Below are 19,199 nucleotides of genomic sequence, written 5' to 3'. Positions count from 1 at the left end.
ACTTGCTGCCTGCTCCCTGTCTGCCTTGGTCCAGCCCAGAGGCAGCCCCCTACCCCTCTTGTCCCTCTAGGGTAATAAACGTCTTTAGTGCTGAGAACTTGGTGTCTGGGTGAGCCCTGTACCCAACTCTGAGGGGCCACCCTCCTTACACAACTGTTTCCAGTGTCCCCTTTATTCTCAGGGTAGCCTGAGGGGCCACCCCCCTTACACGACTGTTTCCAGTATCCCCATTATTCTCAGGGTAGCCATGTGCCTCCTTGTATACATTCCTCATGCTTGGCTATTTCTGAATCAAACTGGGAGTTGATGTAAACATACTTCCAACTTACAAACAATTTTCCAAATAGGTTTCCCTGGTGGGCAGTTCTAATAGAGGAGGGAGGTCCACTGAGTTCACACACTGTCTTCTTAGCCTTCATGGCATGTCCAGTGCTGGCCCTCAGGATGTTTCTTCCAGGGGGTGCTCAGTCTCTCCTTCCCAAGATGAGCACCCTTGCCTTTCCCCATCCCTGTCTTCACAGATGCCCCGCTCCCTCTCTGCAGAAGGCAGCTGCTGCCCATGCCTGCCCAATCTGGAGCCCAGGGTCTCCTGAGCTCCTGGAAACCTCCATGGAGCAATGACCGTGGCTCTTTCCTAGGTCCAGTTCCCTCCAGAAGGTCAGGGAGTCCAATGATCCAGGAGACAGGAGGACCCTCCCCGCTGGTCCTCTGTGGCTGTCTCCTTGAGCTGTCTAGGAGTGGTACAGGGTAGAGGCTCAGCTCTGGCACCCTGTCATGTATGAAGCTCTTAGCTCCTTCAAGGTTGCGACCCTGGCTCAGGGTGCCTCTGGGCTAGGTGGAAGGGCCAGGCTTAATGAGAGGGCTGTGGGTGTCCTTGCCACTGCAGGGTCACAGGGAAGCTCTGGTGATGAATGCACAGGCTAGAGAGGAAGGTGGAGTCTCTGGGTTAGGAAGCAAACAAGAAGAACAGGGATTCAAGGAGCCGAACCCGAAAAGGCACTGTAGAAGTGGGCACAGATTGTGGGTGGGCAAAGAGCAGGCGCTGGCGAGAGGCACCCAAGGGTGAAGGAGAGGGGAGACTGGGGGGTGCTCTGGTAGCCTGAAGTGTCCCTAAGCACTGCCTGGACACAGTGTGGAGAGAGGTGTGTTTATGAGCTCAGGGCAGGACAGCGGGGCTGGAGAGAGGGGATTCAGGGGCATCCCTGGAGCTCAGGACTGGTACCAGGCAGCAAGGAAGGTGAGGTGCAGACACTTGGCTTCTATCCTGGTTCCTGATCCTGTAGTCCCAGAGGAAGGTGGCCAAAGGTAGGCAGGGGCGGGGGAGATAAGAGGGCCACTGAGGTGTGACAATGGTGGGTGAGGCAGCAGCTGGAGCTTGGAGCTGAACCGAAGACCAAGCCCGGGTGTCACACGCTTCTGCCTCAGCGTCTGAGTCCTGGAAACCCCCAGGGCTTCTCTCTCTGCCAGCATCTTCCTGAACTGCACAGCACACCCTGCACCTCTGTTCTCTGTGCAGCTGCTGTGCAGAGCCTCCCTGTCCAGTCTGCCTCCACCATGACAGCTGGAGTGGGAGCCCCACTGCTCTCACCCAGCCCAGCCCAGCCCAGCTCCATCTCCGTGGTTAGCCTCCCCATCACGTCTGACTTCTCAGTACTTCTCTCCTGGCAGACCACTGGGGCCTGGCATGCCTCACCAGCCGCGGACCTGACGGTTCAATGTGTGCCCTAACAGAGACTGTCTTTTCCTCTATGCCATTGTCATCCTGCAGTAGCTCATCTGCCAGGTACAGCCCAGAGCAGTCTTGAGCACTGAACTATGGGAGGGAACCGTTTTAGAATGGTCCCCTCACTAGGGAATCTTGGTGCCGGACTTCAAGGTGAACAAACAAGAACACTGGGGTGAGTCAGGACCTCACCTTCCTTTCCCAGAACTGAGATCAGATGTTCTCTGCATTTCGCTTCCCACCGTCCTGACAAGAGAAAGAAGAAATACCATAGGGGAAATTCCAGATGCTGGAGACTTCCCTGATGGGGTCAATGTACCAGGGGGACGACAGGGATGGGCAGCCCCTGCGGAGGTCACACTGATTAGGGGATATCCTCCAGAGGATGTCTAGATGATAGAGACAGGCTTTGGCTTGGGGCTTCTGCCCTGTGGAGATCAGAGTCTTGGCAGGGGTGTCTGTGTCTGTGATCGGATCTCCTTCTGCTTAGTTTCCCATCTTCATTCGGGGGAAGGGCTGTTATGGTCCCATCCCCAACCTCTCAGCCTCCCCTGGATCAGGTGGGCAACCAGCAGGAGCCTGGATAACCAAAGGGATCTTGGGGGTCTCAGAGCTCATGGGGACAGGAGGCAAGAGCCCAGGGATGTTCGCACCTGTCCATCTGTCAGTGGCTGAAGTCAAGGGGCAAAACCAGCAGGTGGCAGCCACTAGCGAATGCTTTGTAGGTGGGTAAGAGCTGGATCCGGCCTCTGCTGTCTGGTTTGTCACTGGGGACCCAAGCAGAGCTTATCTGGCAATGGGCATGGGATGGCCAGGGTTGAATGAGTGGCTGGGCACCTGTAAACGGGGACTGCTCGTTCTTTTTCCTCTTTGATAACACCACAGTCACCCCTAGCTTTCATTCAAGAGGTGGTGAGGTAATCCTACACAGGGTGGAGAGTTATAAGGCGTAGGAATGGATCTCACAGAGCCCTTCTGTTTAGGCCAAGATCCGTACATAGATAACATGGCCTTTATGCTGGCATCTGGTGGAGGGGCCGAGCAACTGGGCATTCCCTCTTCAGCTAGGTGCTCCACGGTATCAGTAGCTCCTGTCTCTTGCTGTGTCCCAGGTTCCTGACTGATGGATGATCTCCAATTGTGTATCGTCTGGGAATGGTGGCTCGGGAACCTAATGGTGTGCGTGTGTGTGTGGGGGGTCTTTGAGGTGCTGTACTGGGTTCAGGGATCTCATCAGAATCCTCTGGTCTGCCAGTGAGAAGACATGGAGACATTCTAGCAGACCAGAGCCTTCCGTGTGTTCTGAGGCACCGTGAGCTGTAGGCTCAGGCATGGGATGGGGTACAGGGGCTGTTCTTCCCTTCCTTGGAAACTCCTACAGTGCTATGTTGGGCTGCCAGAGCAAGAGTTGAAAGATGAAGCACAATTAATAAAAACTCAGAGAAATTGGGGTTCAACCTGAAGATCCAAAAGCAAATCAGCCAGTCACTGGCTTTTACCTCGACCTCAGTCTGAAGTGGCGATCCTGCCTCTAGAATCTCAGAATGAGACTGCCTGTTGAGAGTTGTTTCCTCCCATTTTATAATTCTCTCTAGGGCTGGAATTAAAGGCGTGAGCCACTGGGATTAAAGGCTTGCACTGCCTGGTTTCTATGGCAGCTAGTGTGGCTACTGGGATGAAAGGTGCGTGTTACCATTACCTGGTCTGTGAGGCTGACCAGTGGGGCTGTTTTACTCTCTGATCTTCATGCAGACTTTATTTATTAAAATACAAATGAAATGCCACCACAGGAGGAGTTGACCCTTCCACAGGCCCTCAGACTACAAGGTTAGAATATGAGTAATGAGGGGCTGGAGAGATGGCTCTGTGGTTAAGAGCACTGCCTGCTCTTCCAGAGGTCCTGAGTTCAATTCCCAGCAACCACATGGTGGCTCACAACCATCTGTAATGAGGTCTGGTGCCCTCTTCTGGCCTGCAGATATACACACAGACAGAACATTGTACACATAATAAATAAATAAATAAATATTTTAAAAAAAGGAAATGAGTGCTGAGAATCTCATGAAGGTCATAACCTGACCCCTATCTGGTCCCCCACTTCAGTTCCTCAGGAACTGGGAGTGCCAACCTCTTTACCCGTGGAGGTCAGCAAAAAGCCTCTGACCCCAGGTCGGAGAAGCTTCGGCCTGACCTGACAGGGCACCTCTGTTCATGCCCATATAGAAACAGTCCTCCTGCCCTAGCACCTCGATCTTCCTCTCTGGGTCTCCAGTGTGACTTGAGGACACTAGTGGCTGTAGCCAGTGTGACCCTTACCAGTGGACAGCCTTGCAGGAGATATCTGAGCAATGCTGTCTGACCCCAGTGCCTGTAGTTTGTAGTGGCTTGTCCCTGTCCCCGTGTCCTGTTTTACTTTCTGTGACTTGTCACCCTGAACTGTCTGCTACAGACAGAGCACACGAGGGGCTGTGTGGAACAGCCCCTGTAACATACAGCAGCCTCTTTGGTGTCCCTCTGGGGTGGGATTCTGGGGGACTGTGGGCTAGTGTCCTGGCTAGTTTTATGTCAGCTTGACACAAGCGGGAGTCATCTGAAAGGAGGGAATCTCAACTGAGAACATACTTCCTTAAGATCTGGCCAAAGAGCATTTTCTTCATTAATTATTGATGGCAGAGGGCCCAGCCCATTGTGGGTGGTGCCATCCCTGGGCTAGTGGTCCTGGGTTCTCTAAAAAGGCGGGCTGAGCAATCAATGGACAACAAGCCAGTAAACAGCACCCCTCCATGGCCTCTGCATCAGCTCCAGCCTCCAGGGTCCTGCCCTGCTGAGTTCCTATCCTGACTTCCTCCGTGATGAACGATACTGTGGAAGTTCAAGTCAAATAAACCCTTTCCTTCCCAACGTGCTTTTGGTCACGGTGTTTCATCGCAGCAGCAGTGGTAATCCAGAGTAGGACCCAGAAATTGCTATGGGTGGGTCCGTCTCCCAGGAGTTTAGATGGAGGGTCCCAAGGGAGCCGATGGGAAAATGTAGAGGCTCCCTGACCCCATTTGACAGTAAGAATGGCAAAGCAACTCCTCGACTCTGAGCCCAAACCACATCTTCACTGCAGCGCGGTGCTGGAGCAGCCCAGGGCAGCAGCCGTGCTCCGCAGCGTATGGAGGTTTCCATTTAGGGTCGCCAAGGTTCTCATCACCCAGAACTCACATGGTTGAAAGCTGTCTCCTCCTCAGCTGGCCCAACCTCAGCGACTGGAAACTGCACAGTGTTGTCATCTAGGCTGGCTCACAGTGTTTCCTGAACAGGGTGTGTTAGGTGTGGGCAAGCCCAGGGCTGGGTGCCAAGCAAGCCTGTGAGGCCAGAACATTGATCTGTGGTTAATGGACAACAGAGAGGACAGAGCCAACGGCGCAGGCCGAAGGATCCTGAGGAACTTGGTTTCCTGCGTTCTCTTGGGGTTGCTCAGTCCTCTTTGGAGCCTAGGTCTGTAGCAGGCCCCCACCTCCAGGCTTACTGAGGTCCATGCTCAAAGAGGGTGGATCTGGGCCCAGCGCACAACTCTGTAGTGAGAAGCCCCACCCACAATGCAGAAGGACTGTTCTGCCTGGGGGGACAGTGATAAGAAGTCCCGCTTCACCCCTTCGAGGGATAAAGGTTGGCTCCTATTCTTAGGGCCCCATGTACTCAGAAGTGTGTAGGCTGAGGAACTGGGCCGTGGCAAGCGGCATTGGGGAAGAACCCTCACATGGTGACTGGGAAGTGACTAGAAGCTTCTGGGGAAGGGTCCTGTGAGAGGGGTGTGTTGGGAGGTGGGTCAGCAAAGTTCCCAGTTGCTTGAGGCTGAGGTTCCTTTGTCAGAAACTCAAGACCAGCACCAAAGTATTTGAAGTGCCCTGGAGGGCAGACAAGCTTCCACAGGGTGTCCCTGCAGGCTGGGACTGTACGAAGGGGGACTCGCTAGTGTTCTCGTACTGCTGTGGCTGAGGCTTCAACTGCTGTTCTGGGACTGGCCCTCCCAGATCACCCTCCTCATTACTCTCGGTACCTCCCCCAGGCTGTCTGGGTTTCTCTTTCATTTTCCCTTCTTGCTAATGGGCTGAGGAAGGTGTCTGTGTGCAGCCCAGGCCCACGGGGCTCCGGGCCTTCAGTGCCTTGGTCAGGAACATGGAACCTCTGCCAGGATGGGAGTCTTCACCCTGGAGCCAGGCCCCCACAGCCAACACCTTCAGGCTGGTGAGTCCTTGAGCCTTTTCCTGTCCCCAAGCTCTGTCCTCCCCAGCCGAGCTCCAGCAACAGCACTGATCACCCCAGCCATTTCCTGTCCACAGAGAGGTCTCCTAGGTTCTCTCTGGAACACAAGCTCCCGAAGCTCTTTGTTCCTGGATGTCCAGATCTCTGGAGGCGATTGAGGACAACCCTATGTTGGGAGCCTACCGGCAGGCTGGCCCCAGGGGGCTCCACTCACAGACACCTGCTGTGGCTCTCATTCAAGAGCAGGTGGTGGTGCCCTGGGCATGGGGGCACTTGGTAGGCCCTGCAGAAAGCGGTCAGCACTATGCAGCTCTGCCCCTGAGAGCAAGCCCCTTCCTACTGTGGAGGTGGACATCAGGCCAGGCCAGCAGGAGCCAGGATGTCTCTCCTGTTTGCTCAAGTACGCGACTGACCACAGACACAGCTGCTCTCCCCTGGATCCTGAAGAACTGTTCCCACCCCTGCCCTGCAGGGGGAGGGAGGGAGCCAGGGAGATGGAGGGAAGATTGTCCTCTCCAATGCTCATCCTGTCTCCCAGGGGCTGTGTGTCTTCCTTTTGAACTTCCTGTCCTGTGTCGCTGTTGAACCCTTATGCAAAGAGGAGGAGTATTCTGTGGGGGACCACTGCTGCCCCATGTGCAACCCAGGTAGGAGCAGCTCCAGGAGCAGAGCTGTGCCAGGGAAACTCCTGGACTGAGTCTCTTGACCTCTAGGTGCTCAGTCCAGTGGCCCAGTGGGTCCAGGCTGTACAGTGTTCAGTCCGGGGATATCCCCTGGCCGTCTGGATTCCTCAGCCGCTGGGACCTTTGTGGTGGCACCCTGTAGGGTGGGCCTGGGACATAGGGAAGGCCCAGCTTAACGGGAGGCTGAGAGTGAAAATGGGCTGCGGTCAGAGGCAGTCCTGGGTGAATTAGGAGGCCCCTCACTGTGAACTTCTGAATCACCCATAGAGGACACAGAAGGCAGATGGGCCAACGGGTCCTGTGGGGTCCTTGTTTTGGTCAATGCGGTAGCTGCCGGAGTTCCGGGTGAGGGTACAGGGTAGGTTTCTGTAGGCTACCCCCAGCACTGAGGAACTGTGGTCTGTGGCTGCAGGTTACTATGTGAAGCAAGCCTGCAGTAATTGGACAGGCATAGTGTGTGCCCCCTGTCCCCCACAGACATATACTGCCCATTCAAATGGCCTGAGCAAATGCCTACCCTGTGGAGTCTGTGATCCAGGTAGGAGCTCTGTGGAGGTGGGCTGTGCGGAAGGCAGGCCCTGGTGCACTGGGACAGCCAGAGGACGGCTGCTCTCATCACCCTGTCTCTGACGGCAGACATGGGCCTAGTGACCTGGCAGGAGTGCTCCAGCCGGAAGGACACCGTGTGCCGCTGCAACCCAGGCTACTTCTGTGAGACCCAAGAGGGAGACCACTGTTCCACGTGCTCGCCACACACCAACTGCTCTCTGGGACAGAGGGTACTGGAGAGAGGTGAGCTGGCTGACTGTAGGTTCCTCCTCTGAGGCCATTCTTGTCCCAGTTCCCCTGCTGCCTGGTGTCCAGAAACTGTCCAGCTCAGGGATTGCAGGAGGAGCTGAAACCTTGACCACCCCAGGCCACTCACCCCAGAGGAGTCCTGCTGGCAGGAGAGGCAGGAGAGCTATAGGCAGACAAGGGAAGGGAGGGGGAGAAGCAGAAGATGGGGAGGGTGAGAGAAGGGGCAGAAAGGGCACAGAGGGCAGGAGAAGGCAGGAGGCAGGGATGACAGGAGACACACAAGGCAGGGACAGGCAGGAACAGGCAGAGACAGGCAGGAGAGGGCAGGGAATCTGAGATTTGGGGCAGGGAAAAGGCTTTCTGGTGAGAGTCAGGAAGAGGACAGAGGGCAGAGGAGGGAAGGAGACCTGGGGCAGCACCAATGTCTCTCACTTCTGGTCTAACCGCAGCTATCCAGCTTCAACCCTGATGCCTAGCAGGAAGCCTGACTTGTAGGGTAACCTAGGGCAACCTTGCTACTCACCAGATGTGAGTGTGAGGCCAGTCTTTGTTTTTCATCTGGAATCTGGCCAGGACACCCAAAGGACCCCTGGATTATTAAATCAGGTCCTTCCCTTGCCCAGGATGTCCTAGAATTACCCAACCCCTCACACACATTCTCAGGGTGTCGTCTACCACTGCAGCTCTCAGAGAACCATGTGCTGGAAGGTTCCAGAGCAGACAGACCCAGGCCTCACCCCAGGGAAACCCAGCTTCCTGCCAACCTGAGCCCAGAGTTTTCTGCTTGTCTCTCTCTGACCCTCAGGTAATTACATCCAGGACACTGTCTGTGCTGACTGCCCGACAGGGACCTTCTCACTTGGAGGGGCTCAGGAGGAATGTCTGCCCTGGACCAAGTAGGTGACCTGTACCCTGGGGAAGGAGTTATTCTGTTCCCGGGGAGAGGAGCACCCAAAGCCTGTAGAGCTGCACCCTTGATAGGCAGCAGTCAGCACAGCATGGGGAGCCTGTGCTCTCAGAGATCATTGGGCCTTAGGCGGGAGGTCACAGGCTGTGGCCAGTTCCCACCTATGAATGTGGCACCCGGGAGTCATGGATATGGGCATTATCGTTTTAGTTAGGGTTTCTATTGCTGTGAAGAGACACAATGAACCCGGCAACTCTTATAAAGGAAAACGTTTAATTGGGGCTGGCTTGAGTTCAGAGGTTAGTTCATTATCATCACGGCAGGCAGCAGGGCTTCGGGCACATGGTGCTGGAGAGGTAGCTGAGAGTTTTACATCTGGATCAGCAAGCAGAAGGAAGAAGAGGTGACACTGGGCCCAGCTTGAGCTTCTGGAAACCCAAAGTTGGCCCCCAGTGACACAGTTCCTCCAACAAAGCCAGAGGCCACACCTCCCAATAGTGCCACCATGAGCCGATGGCAGCCTTTTCATTCAAACCACCACAATAATGACCTCAGGTGAGGTCCCATCTCCACCTGAGCCAGGACCTCTTTAAATGAGGACCTGAGACCCGAAAGCTCACCCAAGAACGCAGGGTCTCTGAGGGTTATGTGTCCTTGGGTTTTCAGGTGTGGCTTCCCAAGGGAAGGGCACAGTGGTCCCCCCCTTCTCTCCTTGTCTCTCTTCGCTGATATCAGCTCAGTTCCCAGCTTTGCCCCATCAACCCCCTCACTCTCCTTCCCTCCTTCTCTTTCTCCCACTTTCCCTCCCTCTCTCTCTCTCTTTCTCTCTCTCCCTCCCTCCTTCCCTCTCCTCTCTCTCTCTCTCTCTCTCTCTCTCCCTCCCTCCTTTCCTCCCTTCCTCCCTCCCTCCATCCCTTGTTTTTTGCTGTAGTACGAGTTCTAATTAGTCTTAATAATAAAAATCCAGAGTCAGATTCTAGGGGCTGAAAACTGAAAGACCAGAGAAGCAGAGCAGCCCCCCGCTAGAGCTCCTACCTCAGACTGGAAAGAGCGTGAGCTCCTGTCTCCTCCTGTCTGCTATTCTTCTCTCTGCCCAGTCTGTCACTTCCTGTCTGTCTGTACAGACCTCCGGACCTCTATGGTTAACTAGTGGCTGGCTCTGGCCTCTAATCTTCAGGCAAGCTTTATTTGTTAGGGTACAGACAAGGTGCCACCACGCTTTGCTGCTTTTTCCGCCCTGCTCCTTCACTGGTTTTCCTTTTCTTTTATTTCTTCCTTTCTCCGTCTCCCCAAAAATGGGCTTGATGACTGTGGCTGACCCGAGTCCTGCCTCAGAGCTGTTGACTACCTGAGTGTCTCTGAGCTTCATGGACCCTGCCTTAGCCCTGCTCCGCTAACAGCTCCCAGTCTGCTGACCTGTTCCCTTGGCTGCTCTCTCCTAGGTGCGATGCATGGTATCAGAAGGTAGAACACGGGACCAGCAGCACAGATGCCACCTGCTCCAAGTCCGGGCTGTTCTACTTTGTTTGTCTCAGCCTTTTTGGCGTTATTTTGGTGGTTGTCGCAATAGTTGTTCTCTACGTTATAAGAAAGAGATCACATACCAGTGAGCATCCTTTCAGGTCTTACAACCCCAGGAGTCCTTGCAGTCTTTGGGTCCCTCTTTGTGCAATGGCTAGCGGTGGAGGCTTTCCCCAGAACCCAGCTGTCGGGTGACCTCTCTGGAGCCCTCCCGTCTTTCCCTCCCCCACTTTCTCCCTCCCTTCCTTTTCTCCTTCCTCTGTCTCAGCCATGCTGTGCTGAGCTGAGTACCAGAGACCCGCTTGCAGACCAACTCAGGCCTGGGAAGCTCTTCATGGTTCAGGGAAGTGAAAAAAAAAAAAAAACCACTAAGGGCCAAACAGGCCACACTCTTGGCGGTGAGGAAGCATACTCCTGTGTGCTCACCTCTGCATGTTCCCAGTATAGGTGGCCTCTCCTAGTCTCCGAGGTGGGTCAGACAGCTCATCCCCATCCCCTATATATGGGAGTGAGTGAACTCCAACTCTGTCAAGTTGACTTTGGCTTCCAGGAAGGTGGGCCTCCTGTGGGTTTGACACATGTCCACGCTCACTTCCTCTCTTTGAGAAGGTCAGACTATGGGGGTAGACCACACAGCTGGGAGCCCAGAATGTGGGTTCTGCATTGCTGTGTACCCATCTCCCCTGGCCAGTCTTGTTTCACTATCTCTCATGACCTGATGTCTTTGTGTTACAGGACCGGCAGCCAGGGAAGAGGAGCCCTTGCAGGTATCATTGCTAGAGGTGTTTGGGTTGGGGGAGGAGTTCCCAACAGCATGAAGAACCCAACCCCTTGGTCTATGCTGAGCTTTGTCTGTGCCCCAGAACTATGCAGCCCCTGGCTTGGTGCCTGAGAGGCGGGACTTCACCCTGGGTTTCTCTGGCAGAGGCAGGAAAAAGACAACACTGTCAAGCTTCCTGTCCTTGAGGTTGGGTCTGCTGAGGAGGAGACAGCTTTCAACCGTGTGAGTTCTGGGTGATGAGAATCTTGGAGACCCTGGATGGAAACTTCCATATGCTGCGGAGCATGGCTGCTGCCCTGGGCTGCTCCGGCACCACACTGCAGTGGAGATGTGGTTTTGGCTCAGAGTCGAGGAGCTGCTTTGCCATTCTTACTGCCAAATGGGGTCCAGGAGCCTCTACATTTTCCATCTAAACTCCTGGGAGGTGGTGACCTAAAGCCTCCAGTATCAGTGACAGCTACCACTGACCCTACTGCCCGGCTATTCCTGTCAGCTCACAGCATTCGGTCTAAACCCTAGGCTGCTGCCTGCCCTGGAGAACAGGTGGGCTGGTGAGCGCTGGTCTGGGGAACACCCCGTGAGACATGAACCAGGGGATTCATTTATTTTGAGGGTCTGGGGCTGCAATCCCAGACCTTGACCATGCAAGGCTTTGCCACTGAGCTATATTCCCAGCTCTCTCTTCATTTTTATTTTGAGGCAGAATTATATGAAATTGTCTGGGATCACTTTGGACTCATTCTGTACCTTGGGCAAGCCTCAAACTTGACCTCTCTACCTCAGCCTTTCAAGTAACTGCGATTACCTCAGTGGGCCTCCAGGCTGGGACAAGATTCTTTTCTGTTCTTCTCTTTCTGGTTCGTGCGCGTGTGTGGTGTGTGTCTCTTCAGTGCTGGGAGGATAGGCACACAGTACTACACCAAACTTTTTAAGTGGGTTCTGGGGATGAACTTAGGTTCACGAAGTCATGACCTTACGCTTGTGGGTCAGTTTAGTGACTGAACCATTCCCTCGCCCTCAGAACAATTTTCTAAATTACATTTGTATCTTCTCTTATTTTTCTACTTGTTATAAGAAATAAATATTTTTGTTACATGCCCTGTCTCTTTGTAGACATCTGTGTCTCCTCAAACATTTGTTTGTGATTGCGACGGTGGCTACTCCAGAGTTCCTGTGTCAGGCGGTCTCTTGGTGAGGGGCATCTACAGGCATCCTTGGGTTTTTTTATCCTGCTCGCTGGAATTCATTCCGTCGCTGCCTTGATTTCTGGCCCTGTACCAATAGGTGTCTATTAACGTCTCACACTCCATGGGAGTGATTGCCTGTCAAGCCAAGCGCTGCACTCTGGGCTCCCTTGTCCCCTTGCTCCGGTCCTGGCATCACTCTCCAAATGACTGTATTTATAAAAACAGTGTTGAGGGAGGTTGAGACTGCAGCAAAGTGTGCTCCATCGGAGGTGCACAGGGGTCAGCCTTGGTTGTCAGTTTGATTGAGTTCAGGGGTGCCTTTGAGGTTAGCGAGACATATTCGGGGTGCACTTATGGAGCATCTAGAGAAGGTTTGCTGAGGGGAGGTTCTCATCCTGAGCACGGGTACAACCATCTGAGGGGGCGTGTCCAGGCGGGAGGAAAGGCAGACAGAAACCCAAGAGCACAGCCTTCCCCGTCTGCTTCCTGGCCGCTGTGAAGTGAGCGGTTCTGCTCTGCCATGCGTATCTGTTGTGGATACTGCCAAACCACAGCAGCAACGGAGCCAGTGACCATGGACACCGCCAAAACGGTGAGCTGAAACACATCCTTCCTCCTGGAAGGATTTCCCTCAGGGATTTGCCACAGTGATGGAGAGTCTCACTGACGCTCTACAGCCCAGCTCTGTGGATGTATCTTTTCATCTCTGTGCTAGTTCCTGTTCTGTTGTGAAGAGACACTGTGAAAAAGGCAGCTCATAAAAGGAAGCATTTAACTGGGGGCCTGATCCCCGGTTCAAAGGGTTAGTGCATTATCATCATGGCAGGAAGCAGACAGGCCTGGCACTGGAGCGGTAACTGAGAGCTTCATATCCTCATCCACAGGCAGGAGAGAGAGAGAGAGAGAGAGAGAGAGAGAGAGAGAGAGAGAGAGAGAGAGAGAGAGGAGAGGGGAGTCTTGATATGGGCTTTTTTAAAGTCCACCTTCAGAGACACACTTCCTAATTCTTCTCAAACAGTTCCACTAACTGTGGCCCAACCATTCACAAATACGAGCCTACAGGACCATTCTCATTCTAACAGCCACAATCTCTGCATCTATTTTTCAGACCTTTCCCGTGGGCCCAGCTGGTGAGCTTCCTCTGCCCTCTCTCATCTCTATCACCCATCTATCTCCTCTCTTTATCACCTGCCTTTTCTTATCTTTCGTGTATCTTTCTTCTTTATCGCGTGTAATCTGGCTGCTCACCTACTCACTAGGTGACTAGAAGAATGTGTGTGTTGTTACTAGGAGTTAAGGGAGTTGAGCTGGGAGGAAGAGAAGGGCAGGTTGCACAAGTGCCTGTCATTCGCTGAGATACAGTTGGACTGCAATCAGACTGTAGAATGAGCCTGCAATAATGTCTCACAAAGAGGAACCGGTGATCACGAGGAGAGCCTCCAGTAACTCTGTTCACCAAAGACTCCTGCCAACTTTAAGTGTGTGCATGAATGCAGCTTGTCCACGGTAGCCGTTGACCTGCCTGGTCTGTGTTCAGCAATAGACTCCCCGCAAAGTAAAGGAGACAGAACCGTCGGGGTGCAGCATGGAGCCTTTTGTGCAGACTGTGCTGTCAGCACCCGGATGTGCTTGATGCCCCTGGTGTAAGCTTGAAATGAACCACGGAGACCAGGCTTGGGTGAGGTCACTTTTCTCCTGACCACTTTCTAAACTCTTAATTCTGATCTCAGTTGCAGGGATCAGCGTTCTGCCGCTCAGGCCCATATTCTGTCTGTTTAGGTCCCCAGCAGAGTGCTCCTTGGATTGTTCTAGATCTGTTAACCTCTGGCTTTGCTCTGACTGCATCTAGGGCCTGGTCTGTGAACACAGGGCCCAGGTTGCTCTAAAACAGCACCTGTGGACTCTGGATGAACAGAAGAGACATAGGAGGTGGGGGAATGGTTGTAAAGCGAGGCTGGGGCCCAGGGGGCCTGAGCACTGTTCTCTCTGCTGTTGTCAGAATGGATGTACAGAGACACGAGCAGAGCCCAGAGACCACTGCCCTCTTCTGCTCTTGCAGGGCCCTCTTCTCTGCCCTCTGCCCTCCTACAGAAGGACAGGACATGTGTGATCAACCAATCAGAGGCAGAGTTCATACCCACTCAAATAAATGGAGGCCTGGGGAAGCTGTGTGGCACCGTGTTCCTCGTGTTCCTCGAGCTGGCTGTCTGAGGCTGTGGAGAGTTCTGGAGATGCCCAGTCTGGATCCACTTGGAGCTCGGGGTCCCCAGAACCAGTATCTCCAAGCCACATTTACTCCTGCTCCGAGAGAGGTGCAGTAGGATCCCAAAGGCTCTCTTGGTCTCTGTATCCAGCTGTCCACACAAGACGCCTGCTCCAAACGTGGTTTTCTTCTGATGGTTTAGCATCCGGAGGATCACTTCTCCTTATGAGAAGTGCCAACTCCTGAATCCAGGAAATAGAGGCCGGGGAGTTTGCAGTTTCTGCTCAGACTGACTAAGCGGAAGCCCACCTGTGAGCAAATACCTGAAAGAAATGACCTAAGGGCCCTAGATTGAGAGCCTCATCCGTTATGGAAGGCAGCAGTCTGAGGTATCGATCACACAGTATCCCTCTGGAAGCAGAGTGGTGGATGCTGATGTGTAGTTTGCCTTTTCTTTATTCAAGACCCTTGCTGGTGGAATGGTGTCCCCCCAACCATTGCTAAGGAGGTAACCAACCCTAAGGGCTGGTTTCCCGCCTCAATCAACCCAGTCTAGAAATTTCTTCGAAAGATGCCTAGAGGTCTGTTTCCATGGTGATTCTAAATGATGATAATCACCATTAGCCATTACACTGCTGGATTTAGAGTCACAGCCTCTGCCCCAACAAGCCAGGTTTGTCCTTGAGAAGACACTTTAAAAAGCTAAATTCAGGGCTGGAGAGATGGCTCAGTGGTTAAGAGCACTGGCTGCTCTTCCAGAGGTCCTGAGTTCGATTCCCAGCAACCACATGGTGGCTCACAACCATCTGTAATGAGATCTGGCACCCTCCTCTGGCGTGCAGGCATACATGGAGGCAGAATGTTGTATACATAATAAATAAATAAATAAATCTTTAAAAAAAAGCTAAATTCATAGTGAGAAGCAGAGAAGGCCCTACCAGCTTCCCTCATGGTGGTGTCTGCACTGTGATAGAGGACCCGTCTCTTCGGGTGTGTGCCTGGAGGACAAGGCAACCTTAGATCATCACAGTGTTGGGTTGTCAGCCCAGCGTCTCTTCTCCAGCTTCTCTTCTCCATCACTGTGTGATTTTTGCCCAGGAGATATGAGCAAGTGTCTAGTTACCCCAGATAGGACACTAAAGACCTCAGCCCTGCAGGTCCTGCCCCTGTGTGTGGCCTCACATTGGCTGCCCTGGAACAGTTCCAGGAGGAAGGTGTGGTCCACAGAGGCTGGCAGGGCTGGGGGAAGGGAAGGGACAAAGTTCAGCTGAGGCCTGGAAGTGGTCAGGGCAGGAATCACCAGAGTGGACGAAGTCTGCAGAGGGCCATCTTTCTGCTCCTGACCTGAGGTGAGTCAAGGCAGAGGCCAGAGCCATGCATTTAAGCAGTCCTGTCAGGCTCCAGTCTCACCCAACCAGAGCCACTGTTGCGTCTCCTGGAAAGTGGTCTGGCAAACTGGAAATCTCTTTCCAGAAGTTTTGCTTCTGACTGGCCCAGGCTTTAGGCATCATTTTCTCACAGAATGAGTTCTGGGCCATTCCAGTCCCCTGGGATCCCTGCTTCAACAGTCTGAGGGTTAACGTGAAGAACAAGATGAGTCCTTATAATAGCTTCCCCTCTGCCTGGTTAGTTACAGCCACAGCACCCTTCGCCTCCTCTAGGAGACACTTATACCCCAGGCCACTGATCCCCAGAGCCCGAGAACTAAGACTGGCCCTACAGCCAACCAAGCCTAGGCCTCCTGAGTGACCTTGTCTGGCCTTTCCACATAATGCTCTCACCTGTTGGTACCTTGCTTCTTCTGCTTGTTGATCAGCCCTGGGGCTTCCCCAGGTGGCCCTGTGTGGCATGGGGGAGAGGTTGTAACAAGCCTGCTTCTCAGTGGTGGTTTCCCCAATCTGCAATCTGACCAGTCTGCATCAGTGCAATTCCTGCACTGAGACAGGCCACAGGACGAGACTGTGCTGTCTCTTCGGGTGGATGGCTAGCGGACAGAGCTACCTCAGCTCCCAGTGCTGGGTTGTCAGCCCAGCTTCTCTTGTCCATGTATCGTGTGACTTTTGCCCAGGAGTTGTAAGAAAATGTCTAGTTATCCCAGATCAGACACTCAAAACAGATCAAAAAAATATACTACCTAGGTCTAGCTTAGAGAACCTATGCATTTTTGTTGTTGTTGTTGTTACTTACAGAGCATGGACACTCAAAGTCAGCTGCATCAGTGAAAAGTTTACCCCCACATGAGAGACAGCTCAGGAATGCCACAGCTGAGTATCCTCAGGACTGGCCTTTACACAGAGTCTGATCCTCTCTCATGGAAGCTTCTGGGAGCTTGAGAAGCTAAAAGGGCTCCAAGCTGCACAGGCACAGTCAGGGGCCTTCTGCCAAGGGGATGTCTGAAAGATAGAAGAAGAAGGAACAGCTGAGCAGGAAGGGTGAAAGGCAAGGGTCTTCATCATGGGAAGTGGGGGGCGGAGTGCCCCTGGAGGGAGATCTGCCTGGGCAGATGCGAAAGTTGTGATATCACTGTGCCCGGCCCCACCTAGCCCAACCCCAACCTCATCTCTACCCTACAGACAGCCTTATGAGCAGGGAGCGGCTGCAGGTGTTCAGTGCCTTATTCTGCTAGGGATGCCAAAATTCCTGGTCACTGTGGTGAAGTCCACCATCACATTTCCTGAACGAGGGTCATGGCAGGGGCCTTCTAGGTGGGTCTGGCTTTCCTGAACCCCTCTCCTTTGGGGCGAGGACAGTGCAAAAGGGCCTGGCATAGCTCTCGATAGCAGGGCATAGGCCTTTAACCAATGAGCTGAGAAGCCAGGCACTGCTATGGGACCTAGGAGAAGTCTGAGGTGGTGGTTAGGAGGCATGGGGACGGAGAGAGGCCTGCAGCCTGCCACCTGGACTCCAGGACCTCTGCCTTGTATCTGTGCGAGTCCTTGGTTCCGAGTTTCAGTAGAAAGTTTCTTAAGTGTGGAAGTTGTCAGAATCAAAACAGAGGCACCAGTGTCAAGTAGGAGATTAAGAAGGAGTGCGTCTCCCCTCTCAGCATTAGTCCAGAGCGACCCCCACAAACTCTTGACCAGTACAACAGCCTTGTATGGAAAACGCCGCTGTGGGAAGTCCACCAGCCCCTGTCTGTTCCGCCCTGAGCTGGCATCACTCTTGTCCGTCATCCTCCATGGCATGGGGCAGGCGGCAATCTTGCCCACTAGCCTCAGCCTTCTTCAAGTTGGATATTGTTTACTGTTGTACGTACATTATATGCTACCTTGGAATGCACGGTCATTCCCGAATCCTTGGAGAACTGCTCTGCTCGTCATCAGGTTAACAAGATTTGGGGGTGCAGAAAAGAGACACAGAAGAGACGACAGTAGGAGGGGACCCTGGACATAAAACCATGCAAATGTTAGGGAGTCACTGTGCAAACTTTCTTGCTCCTTGGCAGGGCATGGTCTTTGGAACCACCTGTTTTATATGTAAGAATGCTTGCCTACATGTATGTCTGTGTATCACGTATAAGCCTGATAGCTGTGGAGGCTGGAAGAGGACCTTGGATCCCCTAAACTGGAGCACGAGGGGGCTGTGAGCTACCACATGGATTCTGAGAGCATCCAGGGCTCTTAGACACAAGCCATCTCTTTAGCTCTCTTAGTAAAACTTTTGGTTTACAGTAAAGTGATCCAGAAGGCCCAGTGTTAAGACAGCTTTGTGAAACTGTGAGAAAATATCTGAGAAAAACTCAGCAGAGAGAAGGTTTGCTTTGCTTTATAGTTTCAGAACCTGGTCAGGGAGCCGAGAAACAGAAAACTGCCCACTCCATGGCCATAACGAAAGAGAGAGGAGGAACTGGAGACCAGACATATTTGTGTATGCGTGTGTGTGTTCTCTGGAATATCTATTTTTCTTTTTTCCCAGCATAATATTTTCATTAATTATTTGGGAATTTCATACAATGCACCCTGACCACACTTACTTCCCATTTCTCTCAGGTCCAACCTCCCACCCAGCCCCTCCACCAAAAAAAAAATAATGAAAATAATAAAATAAAAACCAAGTCCAATTTGTGTTGCCCACATACTCACTGGAGCATGGTCGAACTTCTAGTGGCAGCCCCTTAAGGAAAACCGAGTCCTTCCCCAGCCCACCCTCCCCGTCAAAGCCATCAACTGTGAAGAGCGACACCAGCATCTATATCACAGATTTTAGAGCTCTCTTCCATAGCTTTATATCTGAACTGTTTCTTTTCGGGGGGCAGGCAGAAGTTGTCGTAGAAGGCTTCACTGCCTCTCTTTCTCAGTGATGAGTCTGTAGTCATCAGTACCACTGCGAAAGGAGCTTCCTTGCCCATAGCTGCCGGCAGCGGCATGGGTCACAGACACCAACAAGGCTCCTGGTGCAGCATGGGTCATGGAAGTCTTTTGAGGACTTAACCTAGAAAATGGACCATTCTTGATCTTGGGTATATTCTCGTTGCTTAGAGTCGGGGTGATCATGTGACTGTGTCCGGGAACAGGACCTGTGCGAGCTCCAGGCTGCTGTGCACCACCTTGCCCTAAGCACCTGCTGCTCTGACTGTAACCGGGCACAACCTCAGCCAACATTTCAGGCTGGTGAGTCCTTGAGCCTTTTCCTCCCCAAGCTCTGTCCTCCCCAGCCGAGCTCCAGCCATAGCACTGATCACCCCAGCCATTTCCTGTCCACAGAGAGGTCTCCTAGGTTCTCTCTGGAACACAAGCTCCCGGGGCTCTTCGTTCCTGGATGTCCAGATCTCTGGAGGCGATTGAGGACAACCCCATGTTGGGAGCCTACAGGCAGGCTGGCCCCAGGGGGCTCCACTCACAGACACCTGCTATGGCTCTCATTCAAGAGCAGGTGGTGGTGCCCTGGGCATGGGGGCAGTTGGTAGGCCCTGCAGAAAGCGGTCAGCACTACGCAGCTCTGTCCCTGAGAGCAAGCCCCTTCCTACTGTGGAGGTGGACATCAGGCCAGGCCAGCAGGAGCCAGGATGTCTCTCCTGTTTGCTCAAGTACGCGCGACTGACCACAGACACAGCTGCTCTCCCCTGGATCCTGAAGAACTGTTCCCACCCCTGCCCTGCAGGGGGAGGGAGGGAGCCAGGGAGATGGAGGGAAGATTGTCCTCTCC

At 53.3% G+C, this 19,199-nt stretch overlaps 1 protein-coding gene across 3 annotated transcripts; it reads left to right on the top strand.

The window, feature by feature from the left end:
- The first annotated feature begins 5,577 nt into the window (after positions 1 to 5,577).
- On the top strand, positions 5,578 to 11,759 carry Tnfrsf14 (TNF receptor superfamily member 14). 3 transcript variants are annotated; one of them, XM_075945876.1, is made up of 8 exons: positions 5,578 to 5,956; positions 6,513 to 6,621; positions 7,070 to 7,195; positions 7,294 to 7,449; positions 8,139 to 8,260; positions 9,805 to 9,968; positions 10,619 to 10,650; positions 10,809 to 11,759. In XM_075945876.1, exons 1-8 carry the CDS (start codon positions 5,888 to 5,890, stop codon positions 10,847 to 10,849), a joined length of 819 nt encoding a protein of 272 aa, XP_075801991.1. In that variant the 5' UTR covers positions 5,578 to 5,887; the 3' UTR covers positions 10,850 to 11,759. The 3 variants fall into 3 exon arrangements, with proteins under 3 accessions (XP_075801991.1, XP_075801992.1, XP_075801990.1); XM_075945875.1 differs by lacking the exon at positions 8,139 to 8,260 and adding an exon at positions 8,261 to 8,351 and having other exon boundaries at positions 5,588 to 5,956; XM_075945877.1 differs by lacking the exons at positions 8,139 to 8,260; positions 9,805 to 9,968 and adding an exon at positions 8,261 to 8,351 and having other exon boundaries at positions 5,585 to 5,956.
- Positions 11,760 to 19,199: the final 7,440 nt, after the last annotated feature.

Source organism: Microtus pennsylvanicus, chromosome 13, assembly GCF_037038515.1.
Source record: "Microtus pennsylvanicus isolate mMicPen1 chromosome 13, mMicPen1.hap1, whole genome shotgun sequence".
Classification (NCBI taxonomy): Eukaryota; Metazoa; Chordata; class Mammalia; order Rodentia; family Cricetidae; genus Microtus; species Microtus pennsylvanicus.
Note: the sequence above shows the minus strand (reverse complement) of the source record. Positions and strands in the feature narration are given on the sequence as shown.

Bases quoted from the DNA above. Each gene is read 5' to 3' on its own strand.
- Tnfrsf14 (XM_075945875.1), top strand. From the start codon at position 5,888: ATGGAACCTCTGCCAGGATGGGAGTCTTCACCCTGGAGCCAGGCCCCC. The intron at 7,450-8,260 runs GTGAGCTGGCTG...TCTGACCCTCAG, and splicing joins ACAGAGGGTACTGGAGAGAG to GTAATTACATCCAGGACACT. The intron at 9,969-10,618 runs GTGAGCATCCTT...TTTGTGTTACAG, and splicing joins AAGAAAGAGATCACATACCA to GACCGGCAGCCAGGGAAGAG.